Here is a 23,962-nt window from a genome sequence, read left to right as displayed (position 1 = left end):
AAGACTCTGTCCTCATTTGTGGGATTCTGGAGTGATCTTGTATCAGCATGCAATTGCCTTCAGTGCTGACATTCACTCTATTAAGTGTTTGTGTAGTTAGTCAAATGCATATTGAAAGCTGGTGGTGAAGACACTGTCAACTACCCACTCATTTTTTTTTGCATTCTTTACACAGACCTGGCACTAGATCTATTCTAGTTGAATATATATATATATATATATATATATATATATATATATATATATGGTGTAAAGGTAGGGGAGTGTAAAGGGAGATGCTGCTTCTTCCTTCAGGGAACTTGCATTTTGTCAACTGTTGAAAAAAACCAATGTATCTTACAAGCTTAGTATGCTATTATTAAGGTCATGCTCACCAGCTGATGCTAAAAACAAGAGCTTACCTAGCCCTGTTTTAGTGGAGGCCAATGGTGGTGTTTTTCTCGGTTCAATATTTAGGAGTTTCATTTCACAGCAACCGTGAGACATTTTTTTTTATTGCTCACACTTCATTTCTCTGGAATTCAAGGTAATATCTGCAGTGAGTAAACAAACCTTAATTCTGAAGTAACTATGAGACCTTCCCAAAGTTGTTTGACAGACGCAGCCTAGGCAGCACCCCACCATAAGTGATGGCTTTTCTACTGAACATTACCTGGAAATGGCATTACTAGTGGTCCTTCTAGCTACAACGGTATGATAGTAATTGATGTTCCCACAATTGCCTCAAAGGCAGTGTCACTTTCTGAGTGCACCTTGGATCATATTAATCAAAGGATAAAAATTTTAAAAGGAAAGAAATGACAGCTTCTTTTGGCATACTTTTGGTACAATTTGATCACAGTACAATGCTTTGACTATCAATCATCAATAATAAAATGTGTTGACATCATTGATCGGATACCTCAGCTCCCTGTTATTCCCAATTATTTCAAAATAAGCCACTCTTTACAGACATGCCCAATAACCTTTTGTTTCTACATAAAATGCTCAAGCTGATTTTCATAACTGTCTAGCTATGAACAACTCCAAAGAGTTAGTCAGTGTATTAGTTTAACATAGTAAATTGCATTAATATGAGTTATTATCTTACAGCTCTAGTGGTTAAACAGTTAAATGGGGCACTTGTTGGATTATGATCAAAGGTCCATTTTGGAGGCTTCGAGAAAGAATATCTTTTCAACTTCAGATAGCTGCCTACTGTCCTCAGTTTACAGACATACCTCTAAAGCCCTTTGCTGACAATGCTTCTACTTCTCATCTTCCTTCATATGAAAATCTTTGTATTTATGATATATATCTTTGTGATTTTACTAAGCTTCACTCATCTAATCTAGAGTGACTTTTCCATCTAAAGAATTTATATCCAAATCTACTTGCCATATATGCAGACATATTGACCCATACTAGGAATTAGATAGCAGATGTCTCTAGGAGAGCTATTGTACTATTTATACTATTCTTCTCACCAATAATTTTTCAAAAGGAGTTCTCTATATCTCTCTTTTCTCTTTGACATTAATTATTTTGAAATTATACTCTCTTGGTGGACAAGGAGACACTGAAATATAAATTTTGGAACTCCACGAGGTCAAAGGAATCATATTCATATGGCGTTCCACTTGACTTTATCAGATTCTCACCTTGGCCCTGGCAACCCAGTAGCGCACTGTGTGGCTTGCTAGTACTTATGCCCAAAGTGAGTCATTGCCAGACTTCTGTTTTTCAGAGGTTTAATTTACAGTTTAGAAGAATGTGAAGTAAGACTATGAATGGGAAGTAAATAATAGGAAATATTCTCCTGGTGCCGGATATTACAAAACTTAGGAGAAGTTTAAGCGGGAGAAAAGAGCCAGAAAGTCAGAAGAACAAAACGCTGGAGGCCATCTGACAGGCCTCCAGATGTGCCGATGTGACCACCTTCCCCCACACACCAGGCTCTATTACATGCCCCTTATACACTCTCAGAGGCGCAGGAGAGAAGACATAAGAGAAGGCATGACTCACACTGTGAGAGCGAGCCTGCCCAAGGGGTACAGATTCCAGCTGTCAGGAGGAAATATCCAGATGGGAGGAAAGTACCTTCAGGTTGAGCCAGAGCAGAGTTCCTTTGCTTAGCTCTCAATAAACGTCCTCTCTGCCAACTGTTTGCCCTCTCCTCATGTCGTCAGCATGCCCCTGGATTATGTTGAATTTTTTCTTGTATTGCGCACTTTAGGGCTGTGCATATATTTCTATTTGGAAAACCATTAGGATTTAAATAGGACACCTGGCATATATAGTACAAACAACACTCGAAGCAACAAGGTCTATCAATTACTGTGTTCACGGCTGGTGATGACAAAGATAGACTTTCTTATAATTAAAGCCCCGAGGTGATGGAAATGTCATCATTAACAATGCTTATTTTTGGTTCTTCTCACAGGCATGGCTACTTGCAGACTAGTGCTTTTACATATAGCCCACACTTTTTTCTTTCGGAAATTTTAACGCACCACCGACGATAAGAATTACATTCATTGAGAGCTTACATGAACAAGTAAAACGGAACAAGCTTCATAAACACTACATCTTTAATTCACAAGGCAGAAATGAGGAAGGCTTATTATCACCCTGCTATAGGACATTATTTGGAAGTCATATCTCCATGGCCATACACAGAGAAAATCATGCCAAATTTTATTCTTTTTTGAGACAAGGTCTCAATGTGATTGTTGAGGCTGCAATTCTCTATGCAGCACAGGCTGTATTCAAATTTATGATTCTTCTCCCTCAGCCTCTTGAGTGTTAGGATTACAGGTGGGTACCACCATCCCTTGCTAGCAAACCATATTTAATATTTAAGTCTGGCTTATTTTCTTACTCTATAATCTCATCCATAATGCATAGTTCTTCTACACATAACAAAATCCCTTTTGCCACTACAAGAAAACTCCAAGAATTTCACAGTACATACAATGTCTTCCACAGATTATTTCGTTATAAAGTCTTGGCCTAATTGTATTGGGTTTCCTATGACAATATTTGTATCCCAACTGCCCTTTGAAAAGTCACATGATTTTGTTCTGCCTGTCTCATTAGATTCACAACTACTTTTACTGCAAAACAAATTATAGAACATTCAATAGAGCCCCTTAAAACTTTCTGTCCACGTCCTTAACCACTGGAATATAAACACATTCACTGAGGAGGGTCTTAGCAAAGAGAAAAAAATCAGCTTTCTACATAGACCCTAGGTGCAATGATTGTCACATAAATAAAAGAAAGGGAGGGATTCAGATGCTCATTAACAGAGACACAGAGGAGACAGCCAATAGAGCAGAAACTTAAAGTAAGATATCATACACTGAGGAAAGACATGAGCTATCAAAACCTGGGAGAGGCGAGGAAGGATTCTCTTCCAGCCCCTCTAAACTCTTGTTCATGGGCTTCTGGCCTCTAGAGAATACTTTCTCATTGTTTTGATCCATAAGCCTCTGGTAGTTTGTTATGGAAGTTCTAAGACATATGATATTCTGATAGAATGGACATCAGAATAATTTGACGAACATTGTTAGGGGAAACTCTATGATTGATCACACCAATTAGGTCTCAGGATGCAGATTTATGCTTTAGTTTTTCACAGATCCAATCTGAGGAATCATAAGTTATGAGAGTATTTATTTTAAAAAGTGAAAGTGTCCATTTGGCATTCAAGGTTTCAATGCACAATCTCAAGGGATCTCCTTTTAAGGTCAAGAATAGATGAACACAGGAACTCCCAGAGATCTGCCTGCCTCTGCATCCCAAATACTGAGATTAAAGGCTTGTGCCACCATGCCTGGCTGTGTATGTTTCTTATAAAAGACCAGCCAGGAGAAAAATGTTCCTAGAGTGTCTTCTGGTTCCTGGTGCTTTTACTCTATCCACTACCAAACCCAGGCATTGCTATCTCTCTTTGGTAAGGATTTATAGACGGTTATTTCTAGAACTCTGAGTTTGGCGTGGGACTAAGTTACAAAATTTTGAAAAATATCTCTGGGGTAGTTGACTCCTATCTCCTACAGAAAGCAGGAATTGTGTATGTCCAGAGCCTTGGATGGTATGGCATTCCATCATGGTGAGAGCAGGTGAAGGCTATACAGTTATTTAAATGGTAGTAGTAATGGTGTCACTGGTTCTGATTGTGATAGGTACTACAGGGATGGGAGGGGCCAGAGCACTCAATTTTCCTTGTATAAATCTCACACAGGTCTTCCCTAGAAGAAAGAAACCCCAGATATGGAAGTGGGTTCTCAAATGTGTCTCAAGTTGAGGATCTGTTTGAATTCTGAATGGTTCCTTGTTACAAAACTGAAGTTATAAGAGATTTCCAGGATGTACTAAAATACCTTATTCTCCATCCTTATGAAGGTTGGGTAAGAAGCGTGATGCAGTACATACAAGCTGTCCACGGTAGAAGCGCAGGTCTTTATCACTCCCCATCGCCAGTCACCCACTCTCACACAGCATGATAGAATAAGATTACGAGTATCCCTGCTGCCAGACATTTCCTTGGCAGAACCATGCCTTTGACTGGGAGCAGAGCGCAGTGAAGATTCACATACATTCTCAAAGGCTTAGCAACATTGCTGAGTGGCTCAGCAGAGCCTCAGTTCTACTCTGACGCACAGCAGCTGAGTCAGCCTGCTGTGGAGAGCTTAGAATGCTGAAATGTTCCCGGGAGAATTATCTCCTCTTGCAGTAATCAGTAACAGCATTGCCAACAGAAAAAAAGCTATAGCTATTTACACACATGCAAAACAGATTTTTTTTTCTCTTTTAGCTCTGGACTTGGTGTGTTGCAGGGATAACTCAATGTACTTTGGATTCTTTGGAGTGATGAAGGAGTCATTTCTGATTAGCCTTATTGATAGGACAGCTGGACTTTGGGAAGGCTACAAGCAGTGGGGTGGTAAGTCCCTTCCCATTTAGTGCTCTCATTAAGACTGATTATTCTGAATTGAAAGGAGATTTACATCCAGATTACATAGTCAGTCTCAAGGAAACATGACATTGTGAATCTGTGACCCCCAAGCTCAGAGAGAGCCAGATTAGGAAAAAGATAAAGTGGTCACCACCATGAAAACAGATATCTGCCGTGGACAGAACATGTTCTTATCAAGTCCATATGATAGCACCAAGAGGCAGGGCCTTTTGTAGATGAGCCCACGGGGGTGAGGACCTTGTGGAAGAATCCTGCCCATTTAAAAGGAGGCATCACAACTCTGTTTTTTGTTTACTGTCTCTGCAATTATGAAGCAGTAGTCACGAGGTTCCTTGAGATGACAGTTATCCACAAGTCAGCACAATGACTCTTACCAAAATTCAAGCACCCATACAGTTGATCGTGGATTTCTACTGTCCAGAACTGTAGAGTAAATTAGTGGCTGTTGAAAGTCCCAGTCTATGGTATTTTATTAAGGCAGCCTCAGATCACAACATACATTAGTGCCTTTATTTTTAAATAAGTGGACTTATTTAACTTCTTTAAGTAGGTGGTTTACAGTGATTGGTATACTGAAGCAAGCATAGTTACAATTTTTTTAATACAAGACTGAAAATACCTATTTCTTGTGTGTGTGTGTGTGTGTGTGTGTAACATTGAAACTCTTGTCTTCTCCCAGACAGCTCCAAAAGTTACCTGGTCAACATTCCAAACTGCTTAAACTGCCCATTGCATACTTCTGTGTCTATATGAAGCAAACTCAAATGACAGGCCACTAGGTCCTCTATGCATCTGTCACGAGTGAATGATTTTGTTATAAGGTACAATTTTGGAATACATAATATTCTTAATGTTTCAAACAGGCTTACTGTTTTAGGAGGTGGGGAAGGGTTGGGTAGTCACTGTCACTATTTTCTTACCTGGCTGTTTCTGCCACTCATTACCAACGGCAGCAAGCCTTAGTGACCAAGTCACAAAAAATGTTTTAAAAAGAATGATGTCATTCAAAGACTGACATTTCGGATTTTATTACTAGAATACCTTGAAGAATTAGATCTGATTTGCATGGATATTTGCAAGTTGGATTATTAAAGGTTTTTTTTTGTACTCTCTTTCCTTCAACAGATTTTAACACTTTAATCCACAGATATAAAATTCTGGTTTAGCAATTGTGTGACTTCTCACGGCCTCACATGCTTTTGAATTGTTGACCAACTGAGAAAACTACCTGAGTAGAATCTTGAGTGATAAAAGGAAGGTGTCACACAAGAAGTGACAAGGAGTTTCTATTTCTCTTGTCTTTCTTACTCAAGACAATTTATTCCTCACTTCTTCTCAAATGACACTGGGTGGGTTTTATTGGCATGTCGTTTGTGGGCAGTTGTGATGACACCTGAGATACCTTTTGAGATTTCTCAGTTTTATTAGGATGAATTGTGGCCTCAGTGTATTGGGAGACTTGCAAAGGAGTATGCCAAGAGGATGATGAGGATTTTAGAAAGGCGTGCACATCTTAAGGGATATGCCAGCATCAAACATCATTAGAATGTAGATAGACAAACGCAAAGCATGAAATTCTAGACAGTGGTCCTTCCAAACCTCCTCCTCTAAGGTGAGAGAAATCTAAACAGAAGAAATATGACTATGAGTTCACATAGCAGGCTGTTTTATGCGCTTGTGTGTGTTATGTGTGAGTGCACACAGCAGCTGAAACAGAAGAATCACAAATGCTCCTACACTCACTCGCTGCTTGGTAGACACAGCTCACCCTGACTGTATCAGGGAGGTGTCTTATCTTTAGAGGCAGGCTCATCCAAGTATATCACTCCTTGAAATCACCTGGGAAGCTTATCAATGGACACAAGGTTGGGTCCAACCTGGAGTGGGGCCTAATAACACACATGTCTAATGTGTTCTTCTGTGCTCCTACTGGTGGTGTCCTGGGAACTGTCCTGTTAAGAATTCTGCTGTAGCTTTTCAGAGAATCTGGTTTCATTCCTTGATTCATCAACCGAATGAATCAAGACCTTGAGGTCAGTTCTTACTCTCTAACTAGATGGCTATGGTGATTTCGGTCTATAATTTACTCTGTAACATCTATAATGATAGTAACCACAAAGGGTAGTTGAGCAATACTTTATCATTGCCAAATCGCCTTGATATGGATTACACACATGGGACAACAGAAAAATCCTGATAGGTAAACCCTGTTATTCTTATTTTGCAGATGAGACATGTGCCTTCAAAGACTCTTTCCTTCTCCTGTGAAAGTAAATTCTGGATAGAAGGGACTTGAACTTGACCGCTCAGTATCCAAATTCTGTTCTTTCTCTATCAAATCACGTTTCCTTTCAATCTTTTCTCTTTGTGAAGAATTTTCCATTTTTCAGACTCCTTTCATATTCATTATCTCATTTGATCCCTCTGAGCGCCAGTGTGAGGCAGGCCGGCCACATGTTACTGTCTACGTTTTGCAGATAAAGCTATTATAAAAGATGATAAGAAAAGTGGCTATGGGCATTGAGATTGCTTTTCCTCATGCTGTAGACTAATTTCTCTTCCTGTAATATTTAGCAGCAAGTAGAACATTAGCAGACAATAGTCCCGATGACAAATACTGAGTAGCACAGGATCACATCCCACCCCAAGCTTTCTTTTCCTCTTTCTCCAGTAGGCATGCATGTGGAAGGAAAGGAAGGAAAGATCCAGTTAGGATTATTACTGGTAGGAAAATGAGAGCTGCTTGTTAATTTCTACAGTTTAGACACTAAGGAAACAGCTTTCTCTGAACTTGAAGATTCCTTTCCTCTAGCCCAGGGCTTTACAAAGCTAAATATGCATTCAGTCCACTTAGGGCTTTTCATGGACTGCAGCTTCAGATCAAGATCAAAATGGTCTGTGCTGAGACTCAAAATGAAGGTATTTTCTCCACCCCACCACAGTACAGTACAGTTCGATGGAGTGGCAGTACTTGTATCTTTGTTGACAGAGGAAACAGTCATTTCTCGCACATAAAAACCCGTGGGAGAAATGTCACAGTGCCAAAAGGGAGGAACTGTCCTGCATTTTAACGATCTATCTGGTACAGTGCAGCAAGGCTATAGTGTGGGAAAACTGCCTTTACATCTCAGCTTTAAGCTGGTAACAACAGAGAGTCTGACGTATCTCATAGTAAGCCCTTCACTTATTCATCTTACAGATATTAGTTGAGCATACTTATTATTGCGGTTGATCCTGATATCATAATGGGAAGTGAAGATATGAAAATGTGTGCTTTCATGAGGGACACAGAGAGTGAAAAGAGAAACAAATGCTCAAGACAATTACTGAGCGAGATAATTGCTGGGAAGCAAAACACCAATCAACTGAAGACAAAAGAGTGATAAATAATATCAAAAGGTAAGGCACGAAGTGAGTAGTTCAGTACACTTTCTCCAGCCAGCAGTGTAATGATGCCAGTCAGATCAGCACGTGTCCACACACGCAGGTGACTCAAGGTGAGGATACAGATGGAACACAGGCAGAAAACTTTCATGGCGTTCTCAAAATCGTTTCAACAAGAAACGAACGAAACAGTTAGTGTGAGTGGTTTTGTAATTCTGCTTATCATTTACAGATTACTTTGTGTCCATGTGTTCTTTAATTATTTGTCTCTATCACGTAGTGTTGAAAATAGATACACGGGTAACAGATAGCTTGCAGGCTTTTCAAGATCTTAAATAGGGGGGTATGGAATGGCGAGCAGGGAAAGGTTCTTGCTACTAAGAATGGTGACCCCCAAAACTCTGGTGGAAAGAGAGTAACAACCTTGATGAGCTCTCCTCTGACTTCTACATGCACACCATGGCATGCGCACGCATGCACACACACACACACACACACACACAGAGAGAGAGAGAGAGAGAGAGAGAGAGAGAGAGAGAGAGAGAGAGAGAGAGAAATTCTGAGGTACAAGAATTGGCTGGAAAGGGCTTTAACACTTTGCTAAGAAGTTTGAGCTTTATTCCAAAGGTCCTAGGATATTGGAAATCAAGCAGGAATATTAGCTTGACCATGTAATATTGAGAAATAGTAGTAAGGAGTCCAATCAGAAAACTAATGAAGGCAGGTCTGAGAAATTATTGCTTGGACTATACTGTGACAGTGATGGAGGAAAGATGAAAGGATTCAGTTACTAATGAAAATGATCAAAACATTATGCAAAATGAATCCTGGCTGTGGCAAAAGAAGAAAAAGGAGCTAGGATCACTCTCATCTTTGTAGTTTAGATATTGTTTACCTCATCATGCACACTTTAAGAAATTACACTATTCATAGTATTTGGGGAGGCATCGTCATGGAAATCAGAAAACTCCTTGTGGGAATCTGTTCTCCTCCATCATGTGGATCACACAGATGATTTGAGGTCATCAGGCTTGAGAGCACACCTTTACCTGTTAGACCTTCTTACCATCCCTGTGACTATCTCTGACCACTAATCCTCTGGCCCTTCTGCTTCTGAATTCTGTAGGTTTGTGCTTGATTCCTGGGCACCGAGATGTATATACAATTTTTTTTAAAAAAATAGGATCTGTTGTGGTAGTTTGTATGCCAATGGCCCTATAATCTTATAGCAAGTGGTGCTTTTAGAAGGTGTGGCTGTGTTGGAGTGGGTATGGCCTTGGAGTAAGTCAAGGTAGACTGTGAAGTTTCCAATGCTCAGGATACTGCTGAGTGTCTCAGTCAACTTCCGGTTGCCTATTAAGATGTAAGGGCCCCAGAACCATGTTTGCCTGTACGCCATGCTCCCCAGCATAATACAATGGACTGAGCCTCTGAAACAGTATGCAAACCATCCTCAATTAAACATCTTTATTTATAAGAGTTACTGGTGTCATGGTGTCTCCACAGCAATAAAAACCCTAACTATCTAACATTCATCTTTTTCATGAATATGCCTCTGTGTGTATGTGTATCTATGTATGTGTTGTGACTGACCATGTATGCCATTATGTAATGCAACACAATATATGCATGGATTGGCTTTTTTGGATCCTGTTCTCTTTGGATGCATACCTTCCTACGCCTGGATATAGGGGGTAGGGCCTTGTACTTCCCACAGGTCAGTGTGCTTTGCCCTCTCTTAGGACTGGAGGGGGTGGAGGGCAGGGTGTGTGGGGGAGCAGGAGAGAAGTGGGAGGAGGGGAGGAAGTGGGAATTTTGATTGGTATTATTTATAAAGTAATAAAAAAGAAAAAATAAAATATAAAAGTAAAAATTATATATATCGAATTTATATATATATATATATATACTATATTATATATAGCACACAGCCATATAATATATACTATAATATATGTAGTATTACATGATGGCATATTTTACAAGTAAGGGCCTAAAAATTTATGATATGATTTTTCTTGTTTTTTCTTGGATTTTAAGAGACAGAAGCAGAATATTAAAAAGCAATATCGTACTGAGTGTCTTCAAATCGAGGAATTTAAGCATGAAAAGTAGCATGACCAGACACAATTAACATCATGTTTCACATGAAGACCTTCATCTAAATTCCTGCAGGTATTTTTATGCCAGGCCTGAGGATGTGCCATGGTGTAAGCCTAAGATACTCTTTCTTCCTCTGTTTTCTCAGACAGGTACTATTAATTTGTGAATCTCAGCATAATATTCCCTCAGGGGAGCTTTGCTGGCTCGGCAGATTTTACTATATGGCCCTGTTTTATGGTCTTATTGAATGCCATAATTTTCTTTTATAATGTATGAATCTAATTAAAGGGTTATTCATGCAATTATTAGTTTAATGCTCTGCTCTCTTGTTGAACTATAAGCTCCATTTGTTCAGGCACCGTGTCCATCCTACACTTCAATGTGTCTTTTCTCAAAGTAAGCACTCTAGAAATACCTCTGACCAAATGAACAATTTGTAAGAGCAAGATGAATCTGAACACAGTTTTGCATTAATGGGTGATAAATTTGAAAACAATATTCCAGTTAGAAACTGAAAAAAAAACCTCATTTTTTAATTTTGCTCTTTTAAAGGAAATGATAATTATAAAGAATACAAGGCATAAAGGAAAGCAATTCACGGCTCTATTTTGCTTTACTAGTGAAGAGTTAGCAGCTATTCATGAGAAAGTCGATAGATTTAACTCCTCTACAGCCCTGTTACCAATGTCCACTCAGTGGACTTTTGAGGAGAACTATAGGATAACAGTACAGAGAAATAATTTCATAAAATGTAAACTACAGACCACAAATATTCTCTGTGCTAAATATGAGGTCAAACTAGCTAACAAAATATCTTAAAAGGCCAGACAATGGCCACTAGGAGCAACTTCTGGAGTCTGACTTAATAACTCGAGTTTAACAACCCATGTAGCCAGGCGTTTCTTAAGTAGGCTTTCTATTCTCTTGGTTGGTGCCAAACTTTGCTTCTAGCTTGTCAGGAAAATTACACAGTACCTCCTGTGCTGGTCTCAGCCTCAGGGGTGAAATCCTCAGCACAGGGTTTGGAATTTTCCAGCGAGATAAGGGTTCTGAGGTTGTGCAAACCTTTATTGAAGCAAAATGCACACAAATGCTCCTTGTGCACCTGAGCGCTCGTGACACCACATGAGGCTGAGAGGAAGGGTTCCCCACGACGGCCAGGAGAGAGATTCAGAAGTGACGTCATATGATGATGGCAGCAGCATTGCTCAAGAAGGAAGATCAAACATGCCAGAGCAAATACATGCAAACACATGGTGCAGTAAACCGTCGGGAACCACAGGGCTGTGCAAGACTGACTTAACTAAGGCAGAAAAAAATAGATCATATGCAATACTCACATATGTGACGTTCATTTTGACAATATAAAATAACTAAAAGTGAGAACAATTTAAGAAATCAGAACTGCAAGTCCAAGTGAGTTTTTTCGACTTTGAATATACGGAAAGTTTATGACACTTCTTCTTTAAAAAAGTTTGTAGTATTCTTGTATGGGGGGGACCCTCAAGGATCAAAAGAAGGAGAAACCAGATAATCTAGCATAATAACTGAATTGAGATAATGTTCTTTTAAAAAATGATACCATTCAATTTTTTCTCCCTTGCTCCCTTTTCATGACATCAAATGACCCGTCATCAGACATTTGTGATATCCTGCATGGCATCCTCCCTCTTTAGGTCTCGGCGTCCACCATGGGGTCTAGCTAATTACAGCTACATTTCCTCTGGAAGGTGCTCACACAGTATACTGTGAAAGGCCCAATTAATAATTGAACAAAGCTATCTGGATTTTCACCATCACGTGACAATGATTTGTAGGCAGTTTCGCCGTTATACAGGGAGCAAGTAGAGCAAGTATCTTTCTTCAGTATCTCCAAGAAAGGTGGCAATGGATTGGCTTAAAAGATCACCCTTTTCCAAAGTCTCAAAGAAACACACACACACACACACACACACACACACACACTCTTACACGACCTAATTTGTTTTATAAAAGAGTAGATGAATCAAGTTCTCACACCTGTCACTAGGAAGATGGCTCTGGTCAAGTTATTGTTTGGTTATTATTTGGTTATTAATTTGCCTATGTGAGAGATGAAAGAATAAGCTTGGGAAGTCATGTCCATTGTAAGGGGAAGAGTGGCCTGATGTGAAGTATGCAAAAACGTCAAGAAGTTGTTTTGAGTGTATCAGCATGCAATTTGGTCCCTAGAGAAAGCTGGCATATACAACTAGAGATAAACAAAGAAGGAACCTGGCACAGGATATATACACACCCTATGGACCATGTGTGAGTTTAGTAAATATTTATGTCTCTGGCTATGGTCTTAAGTAGAGGTGTATACATTTTAATCTAAGAGGCAAAATTAACATATTTCAGACTTTGTGAGCTAAGTACTTTTGTTGCTGTTACCATAGTGTGCGATTTTTGATCAAAGGCAGTCATGGATCAAATACAAATAATTCAGCATGACTCTGTCTCTAATAAAACTTGATGTATCTGTTCTCAAGTTTGAAGTTTAAACATTTGTTCTGTATTTAAAATTCAAAATTCTCTTGATTATTTGTGTCCATTCAGAAAGTTTTTATTTTATTTTATTTTTTTAAAGAACACTGGCTTACAGGAAGATAGAATCTGGCCCACAGGTTACAATGTGCTGACCCCTGTAATTGAGGATTGAGAATCATTGTGAGTTAATTAAGTTTTTGCAGTTGCTTTTGAAGTCTCTAGTGTTCTGGGAATACATGAAAATGTTGTCTTTATTTTCCATGTAAGATGTCACTGGTCCTGTGCTCTTTGTTTTTCTTGAATCACCACAGAAACCGTGCTACTCAGAGTTCAAGACATGTTTATAATCACGCAGAAGTTTACTGGTTTAGCCATATGGACCAGAGAATGCTAACAAACTAGCAAAGATTATAAAGATTTGGTTCTGTCCCAGAATTTTTCTAAATTTGCGGACTAAAATGGAGTATTTGGAGGCTATAGGGAACAATTTTATTTTCCCCTGACAGTTCTATTTACTGCTCAAAACTGGACCAGAAGTAAGTCTTCCTACTAATATGGCTCCTTATTGATCATATCAGGAATACAAATTCCTTTCTTAAATCCTACATTTTTCATTTTGTAATCTGCCACCTTTCCCTTGAAAGACATTAAAAGATTAATAAAATATTTGTATAAATTTAAATTTAATTGCAAAATGTGAGACAAATTAAAAATAATGGTATGAAAACAGGAGTGTGGTTTGTGTATGAACTTAAGGCCATAAACACCTAATCGGATGGTTTAAAATCAATTTTATTTATCTGTAATTTATATAAAATAATTTATGTTCTGAACATATTGGCTATAAATTGTGCAGTAAGTCTACCAACAGTCAATACAATGAAGGATCATGGTAATTTATATAAGATCATCTCTGGGTTTATTTGCAAGAAACAAGCCATTGCTTTGGAAAAGACAAGTAGGAAAAATATTTTATTAAAAATAAAGAGGGAAGTTTCTGAACGAAGCTTTTTAAAGTAAAACTATGGAAAGATTTAAATACAGTGTCAATAACATTATAGTAAATACAATGGTTTTAGATGTTGTCTTTCTCAAAATATTTAAATACAGGACAATATATTAATATCACCAGTAGGCAAAACAGCACTATTAGCCTTGGAACCTGGTAGGTAGAGTAGGTTTGGATCTAATGTGAGGCTCCCAGGAAAAAAGTACTCTGAAGAAATAACCTATTTCTAGACAAAGTTGTATGATACCTAAAAGACCATGCTCCAAATGATCGTCTACGTGTTCTTGCCATGTGAGGTACCAAATGAGTACCTGTAATTAAATGAGCTTGATATTGAGTTCTCTAAATAAGTACCTCATGTGATGTTCTTTATATTATTAGATGATAGGATGTATACATAGATAAACGTGGGTTTTGAGTAACAATTTCTTAAGAGAATATAGATCTCTAATAAAAAAATATTTGCCTAAATAGAAGATTTACTAAGTTGACCTAAACTTTCCCTGGAAATAAATTTGGACTATGATGCTAAATGGAAGTCCCTAATTATCTTACCACAAAAAAGAAAAAAATATTTAGATATTATTCTGGTCTTAGGATAGGTATCATTGTATACCTAATCTTATGTTTTGTATTGGTATTCATTCCAAAACCAGTAAGCATGGAAATTAACCATCTAAATACTTTCATAGAGAAATTATAAGAAACTATCAGCCATAAACCAGTTAAAGGCTGAGACTCTTTACTAACTTCCTAAGAAAAATCTATCTATAATTGATTCATAATTGACTTGGTAGATCTTCTTTTTGGAATAATCAAAAAGCAAGTACTATTATAAATAGATGGCAAAAATATAATTTTACATATAAAAACATAATTTGAATAGGAGGAGAAAATGCAACTGATTAATCCAGAATCATCTGGCAAAAATGCTTAAATATGTTCACAACTACAATAGCCTTGGTACACACTTAAGATGAGGGTGGTATAAAGGGGAAGGGTACAGAAGACTTGCTTGCCAACTCATGTTATTAATTTAACTGAATTGGTGTCATTAGCTGGACTCACTATTCCCAATGCCTGTTTCATGTCTGGTAACCATCACAGAGGTAGGTAACAGTACAGGTCTTTAGGAAATCAGAGTGATTTGTTCCTAATTTCTTCATGAAGGAGGAAACTATGATTGAAATGACTTTAGAGAGTAATATAAAATAATTTATATAAAGCAATGAACCACTATAATACTATACATTTAAATATATGCTTTATTTTTACAGCTTATATTTAAATATGTTTTAGTGGAAATATAATTTTATCACTTTCCCTCCTTCCATCCATTCCGTCATCCCCTCCCATCCCCTCCTGACTTCAAGCTGATAGCATCTTTTTTTTGATTATTCTTGCTGCATATTATATGTGTGTGTGCGCGCGCACGTGCCCATGTGTGTGTGCATCTGCATTATTAACATTATGATAGTTGTTCCCTTGAGAGTTAATCTATTTTGAGTAACAAGTTTATGTATCAATACTTATATATCAATTAGGTAGATGATAGAAAGGTGATACACATAAATACAAATATTACTAAGTTACTTAAAGAGATTAACACATTAGCAAAAATTATTGGACCCATAAACAATATCTATGCTGCAGCTTTCTGAGTTTTAATAAAAAGATGCATGTTTGCCCTTTTGATGCAATAGAATCTTAGATATTAAGTGGCACCTTAGAATCTAGCCAGTTGCTTACCGGTTGGTGTAAGGTGTCTCCAGGTGATAACAGGTTCAGGGCGTCCATTGGCCATGCAGACCAGGGTTACATTGCTGCCCTCATTCACAGTGACATCCGAGGAGATGTTGGAGATCTTTGGTGGAACTATAGACAGAAGGAAATGGGATATATAGTCATGGCAGGAAGAACAAACTGTAGCTGTGATCTATAAAAGTGAAGTTAATACATTTCAGACTTTATTACTAAATTTGAAATTTCACACCATGTAGCTAGGATACTTTTAATTCCCACACCAGCTATTTCTTCTCCAAATCTCTCCAGAGTTCCTTAAACATCTATAAGGTGAAAATGCCTCCCACTCTGGCCATCTGAGTGCTGTAGGAAGTATCTAAGATATGTATAATGAAAACGTGCTAGCTCTTTTCTAGTAAGGACATGTCTTACCCAAATATTAGAAGGTAATCACATTCTGAACATTTTTGAAATAAATTTCCATACCACCACCACTTGAATTTTTCATTTTATATATAACAAAGAATATAATACAGCCTCCAAATGCAAAGGAAAGAATAATCAATATTTATTGTTAGGCTATAGCATTGTTTTAGTAAGATGTGGTATCCACATATAAAATTCATAAAATAATCAATGAAATGGGAAGTTTCTACATATTATTTTCTGCATATGCTATATGTTAAATATACATAATAGGTTAGATTATACACATTGAATCAATGGTTACTGTGTTAAGTAAATAGACATTATAAACATACTATAGCATTATTTTTAATATTGGCATTAATAATACTACTACTACCACTTGAATAATAAGCTAACTTTAATTAAATGTGCATTATGTATAATTTGATGCATAAGGTGTTTAAGAAATATCATTTCAATCACTTCATATAAGGCAGGGTATTCTATGAAAACGTTATCTATAGGTAAGAAACCGAGGCTCAGATGAGAATAAGTGAAACCAGAAAAAGGCATTTGAATCCCAGCAGGGTCCACTCTTAAACACTTCTTGAACAGAATTTCATCTTCACAATCCAGTCAACCAGATGGTAGAAAATGACAGAAATTACTTTTGGTGATGTGAAAAACGAGTCCCCAAGGGCAAGCAGTACTGCGCCCGGCTTCCTTCATTAGTGTTCAGGGTGGCAACAGTAGATCCCACTCTGGTCGGCTTCACTGGGGAGTGTGGCAAGTGAATTACTCACAGATTTCATCGCCGAGGCTACACACTGATTACAAATAGCCAGGCTGAGGGGTGACTGTGACTCTCCCTTTTTCTTCTTCTTCTTTTTTTAAACACGGCTGCCTCTTTGGTAGCTGTAAAAGTCTATTTCTAAGGGAGGAGGACAAGAAAACGTGAAGGAGCTCAATAATGAAAGAGTCTTGCTCCTTGTCACTTGTTCTACCCATTACACACAGTTCGGGTGTTCCTGCCCAGCAGGGATATTTTCTGCTTAAAGAAACAACTACATGACCGCCTTGAGGAGACATGGATGGTACTTAGGGAGAGTCTCTGAGTGTCAGGAGAAGGAAGCTGATGGAGGGTCTTTATGACCTTAGTGTGCTTCTGACAATGACATGTTATAGGACCTCTGGAGAGAAAGGGCTGACTTGGAATCAAACCCACCGGCGGCAGACTACAGATGATTCCCGTCTTCAGCAGTCTCTCTTGACATTCTAGTCCTCCTTCAGCTACCGAGGCTAAGGGCTATTTTTTTTTTTTTTGGATTCACACAGTGACTTGAGATAGATTCTCCCAGACATTTAGGGTAAGAACATAGAAGATCATACATGATTTATGAAGAAAGACATGAGGAGCAGAAAAGAATAGTGGCTGGACTCACAATTCAGAGTTTACATCAAAATTTAGAGCAGGGTTTACATCTCAGAGTTCCCAAATGCTTTATTTTTCTTTTGTTTAATAGGCATAGTCTTTAATTTTCATCTATGGAAGACAGTGTTCTGAATGCCCCCAAATAAGATAGAAAGAAAGAAAGAAAGAAAAGAAAGAAAGAAAGAAAGAAAGAAAGAAAGAAAGAAAGAAAGAAAGAAAAGAAAGAAAGAAATGATAGTATACAAATGAGCACAATGTAACTTTTCTAAGCACCTCCTCTGCTATCCCAAGCTTGTATCAGGAAGCTCTGGAGCAGTTAACAAACTCCAACTAAATTTCGTTCTAGTTACATCTAAATTGCAACAGGATGTTGCAACCGGTATGTAAATGTTGTCCAACCAAATGTGGGGCATCCAATCTGTTATATGAAAGCAATAAACTTAAAGAAACAGAAAGTCGATCATTAAGAGTGCTGCTGCCAGATAACATGTGAAGCTATATTAAGGACTTTGCACTCACTTGCCATGTGCTTAAGTCTCTCGGACAAATATATGTAAAGCTAAAGAGTACATTTAGAGTCATTGCAATAATGTTCTCTTCATCAAATCACACTGACTCTCGTCATTAAGATGAGTCAACTCAGGTCTGGAGTTCCAAGGGATTAGGATGTCTCAAGATTTGTATTGAACAGTGAGAAATGGATCACATTGTATTTTTGCACTCTGCTTGAATTTAGGTCACTTCCGGTGAGCCTCATTATTGATTTTCCTATTTTATATCAGGGCCATCTCGAAAGAATGTGCATGTTATATAAGATTTTATTCTCCAAAGAAATTACTTTTAATAACTTTCAAACTCAGTATCTAAAATTTCTTCAGAAAACTGTTTGATGCTGCATCATCATCCCCACCATTACCACATCAACCTTAAACATAACGTTCATTCTTGCATGAGACAAACCTCTTCAGAGAGGCTCTTTGAGCCCATGTTGTTTCTTTCGAGGTCTGCTGGCAACTTTTATTGGAATGCTCCTTTCCCCCCTGAAATACCTAATTTGTTGTTCTTAACTTCTTTCTTCCAGAACTTTCTATTTTTGGTTTCCAAGACACCAAACTAAATTGACTTTCCTCCCACATTTTCGGTCATATTAAAGTTGGTGCTCATCTTATCTTGTTTCTTAAAAGCCTGCATTTAAGGGTTTAGCTGGTGTTCTGTTTTCCTGTCAGTTTTCCCATTCAAGTTCTCTTATTCAGTTAGTAGCTTCATAAGTAAAAGTCATATCATTGATGACTTTATATCATTATGTTCAGCCCAGAAGTCTCCTAATCTTTTTATACCCACATTTCTGACTATCTATATCTCCATTGCATGCCCCACAGATATGTTATAGTTCCATTTACTTTCTCATGAAACACTTGTGTTTTAATATTATCTTAGTTAATGTTGTCATTATGCAAAAAAATTCCTTTGACTTTTTTGTCTGGGCAGTAATATTAGCATAAGATAGATAACTAGACCCTCCCCACAAACCAAACCAACCAAACAAACAAACAAATCAAAAGAACAACAAAAAGTCACCTCAATTCATATCTTTTGACACTCCCTTTCTTTCATTATCCTGATATAGACTTGAACCCATATTTTAAATATTTCTACAGTTATTCAGTACTTCCTCTCCTTACTCCACTCTGCCTTGTTTCAAACATCAACATTTACTTTCTTCTTTTTCTTCTTCAACCTTTTCCATTCTTTTTTTGGGGGGGGAAAAGAAGGGTTGAATTATTGGGAATGAATTAAGTCTGGCCCTATGCCTCTACTCTTCTTCTCCCCATGCTTCTATCAAACACACTCCACACTACAGCAAAAATTCTGTAAGTTATAAGTGAGTATAATATCCGTTGATTAATATTGCTTTCAAGATTATATCCCAGTATCTTACCATGTTTCAGAGCTGAGCTCATTCTGACTGCTTATTGCTAATATCTACAGCTACATTTCCTTCTTCCTTTGCACTGCATCTTCCAAAGTAGATGTCAAAGGAAACAACTTGTGGGTCCTGGAATATTTATCCTTTATATCCACATATCCATCATCTTGTATTTCTGCACAGAGTGATCTTGTTTGAGGTTTTTGTGAAGGCATTCCATCTCCTGCTTGGTTCTCAGCTAGTGAGCCTGTCTTCTGACTTCTACTCTGGTAGATTTTGAGGTCATCCTCCACCTCCATTGATCCCTCCCCAGTCTGTAAAGTCCTGCTGGGGGAAGGGCCAGCTTTTATGCTGTCACAGATTCAGTTAGAATCACAACATTGCTTCTCCAACAGACCACTGAGTCACAACATTTAAATAATTTTCCTGGTAACTTTATTCAATTTTAAGAGACAGGTTTTCTTAACCACTGAATCCTGGTGCTTGAAATATGGGAGGTGCTCAACCAGTGTTTGGAAAAACAAAAGCAAGAACTTCAGTTTTATACCTATTCTTCAGACTTAAACACATCTCACGAACCACCCCCCACAAAGACCAAGCATCTATTTTGCTCATAAAAATGTGGCTTTCAGCAGTATTTCTCTAACTACTCTGTCATCTATTTCGTTACTAACTTTTTTTGGCTGTTAGTTTTCATATTTAGGACGGTTGTTTTGCTTGTTGAAATGGATCTCACCATGTTCTCTTTCTAATGCTCCCAGTGCTGAGTTTACAGTGTGTACCCCATGCTAGGCTGACATCTTTGACTCTTCATGAATAAAACCAATCAATTCGTGATGGCATATCAGTGCGTATTTTCTGAACATAGAGAGCACAAAAACTTGGTGTCTGATTTTCTCGGTTACAGATTTTCTGAGTCTCACTTCCTCTGTGCATGTCTTTCCTGTTTTTCTTTGGTTCTTTTCCCGGGAGAAATCATATCTGTATATGAATCTCTATATGAGGGACATGGTTTTCTAATCAGATGGTCTACTTGTTTATTCCTAGATTTCTGCATCAACAATGAAATTTAAATTTAGAATATAACCAGTAACATCAAGGTGGCAATTCAGAGGCTTCCTTGTATTTCTTCCTAAAATCTTTATAAAAATTCTGTAAAGTAAAACACATGTCATATTATTATTGCTGCTTCATATATGTCAGCACAGAAGATGAAATAGGTTTAAAAAAATCACATAACCACTGAAAACAAACTAATAATAATATTTTCTATATTTTTAAAATGATTCTTCCTTTAGACCACATTTATATTTGTAAAAGTGAAGAAAAATTGTGTTTTTGTATTTTTTAATCCTCAGTAGGTATGAATACCTAGGAAGTACAGTTTAACATGATAAACTAGCAAATATAAATTAATTTTCAAAGTCACTGGAACATTGATTTATGCTCAACTCATAAACTCATTCTCCCAGTCTGAATGGTTTGTTTGCTTTTGGGGCCATCAGATAGCAGTCATCTTTCATGAGATATTAGTGAGATTTATTATCTTTTCCAACATGCAACTCCTTCATCCATTTGTTTAATGTTTTCAACAAAATTCAGTGTTAGTGATATCCCAAATTTGTCTGCATCACTTTGTTTTCTTAGTGACTAATGGGAGCTACTTAGGCTGAAAAGAACTGACCTTTTGGTGTCTTGGTGTGATTTACCCCAATTTATTCTCTGACTCTAAATTTTGTTTGCCATTTTTTTGTAGAAGTTTAATGTTCCTCAACTTTATATGTATACATTTTTCTTTTATTGTCTCCTTTATTTGTGTGTGTGTATGTATGCACATGCACAATATTTTTTCAAAAGTAACATCAACTAAATACTTCTCAGTAATTACAATTATTTATTCTTATAATGAAATCCTCAAAACATCTAAAAATTATGTATGGTATGAGAATAATAAAAATTTCCCCATCCCTTAAGTTTTAGCTAATTGCCTCAATACCATTAGGTGAGTGCTGCAAAATGCAAAGACTATCTTGGTTTTCAGAATTCTCTCACAAAGTGCAGTTAAATTAGCTAGAATAGTTTTTCTGGAAAATATGTTAAATATAAACCTTACTCACCAAAGCAAGTAATTTTATTAAAACATTTTAAAGCATGTCATTAATCTTTTATGTGTCTCATAATTATGAGATCCCTTAATATAATTCATTATTATGAGATAATTTAAAAATAAGAATTATTTCCACTGATAACATTCTTTAACTGGATAGATGAATGGATGATAGATAGATAGATACATGACAGATAGATAGATACTTAAAAGCTGTGTTAAAATGATGTGCATTTTTACAATTCACTACAAAGTTAATTTGTTTTAAATAATGCTAATATTTAGGTAAGCTTGTATGCACGTGTTCCTTTAGCTGTGCAATGAACCAGCATCTAATAAGATTATCACATAATCAGTCTATGTCTGGCACTAGGTTTTTTCTGAAACTCCTCTTCTGCATTTTCCCTACCTCCATGGACTGTCAACTGCTGTGGGTCCAGAGCTGACATATTTTGTGCAGTTAAGAATTTCATTTCATTCCATTTCCTTTTTTTTTTTTTTTTTTTTGATTTTCGAGACAGGGTTTCTCCGTAGCTTTTTGGTTCCTGTCCTGGAACTAGCTCTTCTAGACCAGGCTTGCCTCGAACTCACAGGGATCCGCCTGCCTCTGCCTCTCGAGTGCTGGGATTAAAGGCGTGCGCCACCACCGCAGGGCTCCATTTCCTTTTTTATGTTTTATTTATTTTTTAATGTCTGAGATGGACTTGGTGCTGAGGTTTGGGAACCCAGCCACTTGGTAATCTAAGGCAGGAGAACCAAGAAAGGCCTGCTTTGTCTTCAGAGTTCAAAGCCACCATGGAAAGCTTAGCAAAACCCTGTCTCGAAACAAGAAGAAGGCTGGAGTACAGCCCAGTACTAGACATCTGCTCTTCATGGGCAAGACTGGAAGAGTACCCAGAACCTTTTTCTTCTATAAGACACATTGCCTTTTCTCTGGGGAGACCACTGCCTACATAAGCCGTTGTTGACTTAGGAATCTCAGTCAGTTGACCCATTTTCCCTTGGTTGAGCAGTGGATGCATGGCCTCTGAGACATTCAGATTTGTCTGCCTTGAAACATGGTTCTTATTAGAAATGGCTTCGGAGAGATTGTAACTGGTTCAAGCTATTAATAATCTGCTAATTCTAATCTGTTCCTCTCTGTATCCTTGTCTTTTCCATATTCATGTCTTCCTATAGTAGGTAACACACATTTGTCCATCTGTGGACTATGTCATTGCTTTTTCCCATAGGATAGCACTATCTAGCTCATAAGCAGAGTTGTGAGAGTTGCCAGCAAACCTAGACTCACTTGCACTTCTAGCTTTGCTGCTGCATAAGAAAATGCTCAGCTCAGCCTCTTGGATACCAAGAGAAAGAGGGACAGCTGAAAGAACTGCAAAAAAAAGGGGGGCAGGGGTACTAATTAAACATGCTTTTCAGATAAGAAATAAATACCCCTTAAAATGTAATTGCACTTTTAATACTGCATCAGACATAATTATACTAAATATATTTCTTCTTTACTTCAATTTAATGGGTTATCCTCTATTTTATTTTATCCACTAAATCTGGTAAGGCAAGGAGTCTTGTGGTAGTTTGAATGAAAATGGTCCCCAAATTCATAGGGAGTGGCATTATTGGAAATGTAGCCTTGTTGGAGTAGGTGTGGCTTTGTTGGAGGAAATAGGTCCTCGGGGGTGGGCTTTCAGGTCTCAGAGCTCAAGTCAGGCCCAGTGGCTTACTCTCTCTTCCCACTGCCTGTTGATCCAGATGTAGAACTCTCAGCTGCTTCTGCAACATCATGTCTGCCTGCACACTGCCATGCTTCTAACAAACCTCTGAAACTGTAAGCCAGCCCCAATTAAATGTTTTCTTTATCAAGAGTTGCCATGGTCATGGCATCTTTCACAGCAATAGAAACCCTAACTACGACAAGCCTCGTAGTAGAATCCAGCCTAGATGAACTGAATAGCACATGCATGGGAAATAAGGGTAACTCTTGTCTCGTGCTTCTAAATGTTGCAGTTATTTGCAGAAATAGTTAAGACACACTACAAAAGGTCCACCACAGTAAGCATGCTAGTTTTCACTAGTCCCTGGCAATTCTGGATCCCTAGAGATGATTCACCTTTGCTTTCCAAGACTTTCGGTCTTTTATTGGAGTCGACGAGTTAACATCCGTATTCTCCCTGTTAATCATCCTCTTCTTACATCAAATTACCTAGTCAGTTTCCATTGGTCACAAGGGGAAAGTTTCAACAGTGGCCTTTCCATCAGCACTGATTCTTGTCTGTCAGTAAATGTTGCTTTAAAATAACCACAGGCCTGTGAAACCATCTAATGTATCTGTGAATGGTCCGATTCCCCAGCCCTGTACCCTCACCCTGCATGGTGCC

At 37.8% G+C, this 23,962-nt stretch overlaps 1 protein-coding gene across 7 annotated transcripts in view; it reads right to left on the bottom strand.

Annotated features, from left to right (window-relative positions):
• The window catches only part of Lsamp (limbic system associated membrane protein), a 2,112,174-nt gene that overhangs the window by 203,362 nt on the left and 1,884,850 nt on the right, over positions 1-23,962 (bottom strand). For all 7 annotated transcript variants that reach the window (XM_075962675.1, XM_075962648.1, XM_075962642.1 and 4 more), the window contains one exon: positions 15,717-15,842. In XM_075962675.1, coding sequence (XP_075818790.1) covers positions 15,717-15,842 — 126 coding nt within the window. The remainder of the gene's footprint in view (positions 1-15,716; positions 15,843-23,962) is intronic.

This window comes from Microtus pennsylvanicus, chromosome 1 (assembly GCF_037038515.1).
Source record: "Microtus pennsylvanicus isolate mMicPen1 chromosome 1, mMicPen1.hap1, whole genome shotgun sequence".
NCBI lineage: Eukaryota > Metazoa > Chordata > Mammalia > Rodentia > Cricetidae > Microtus > Microtus pennsylvanicus.
Note: the sequence above shows the minus strand (reverse complement) of the source record. Positions and strands in the feature narration are given on the sequence as shown.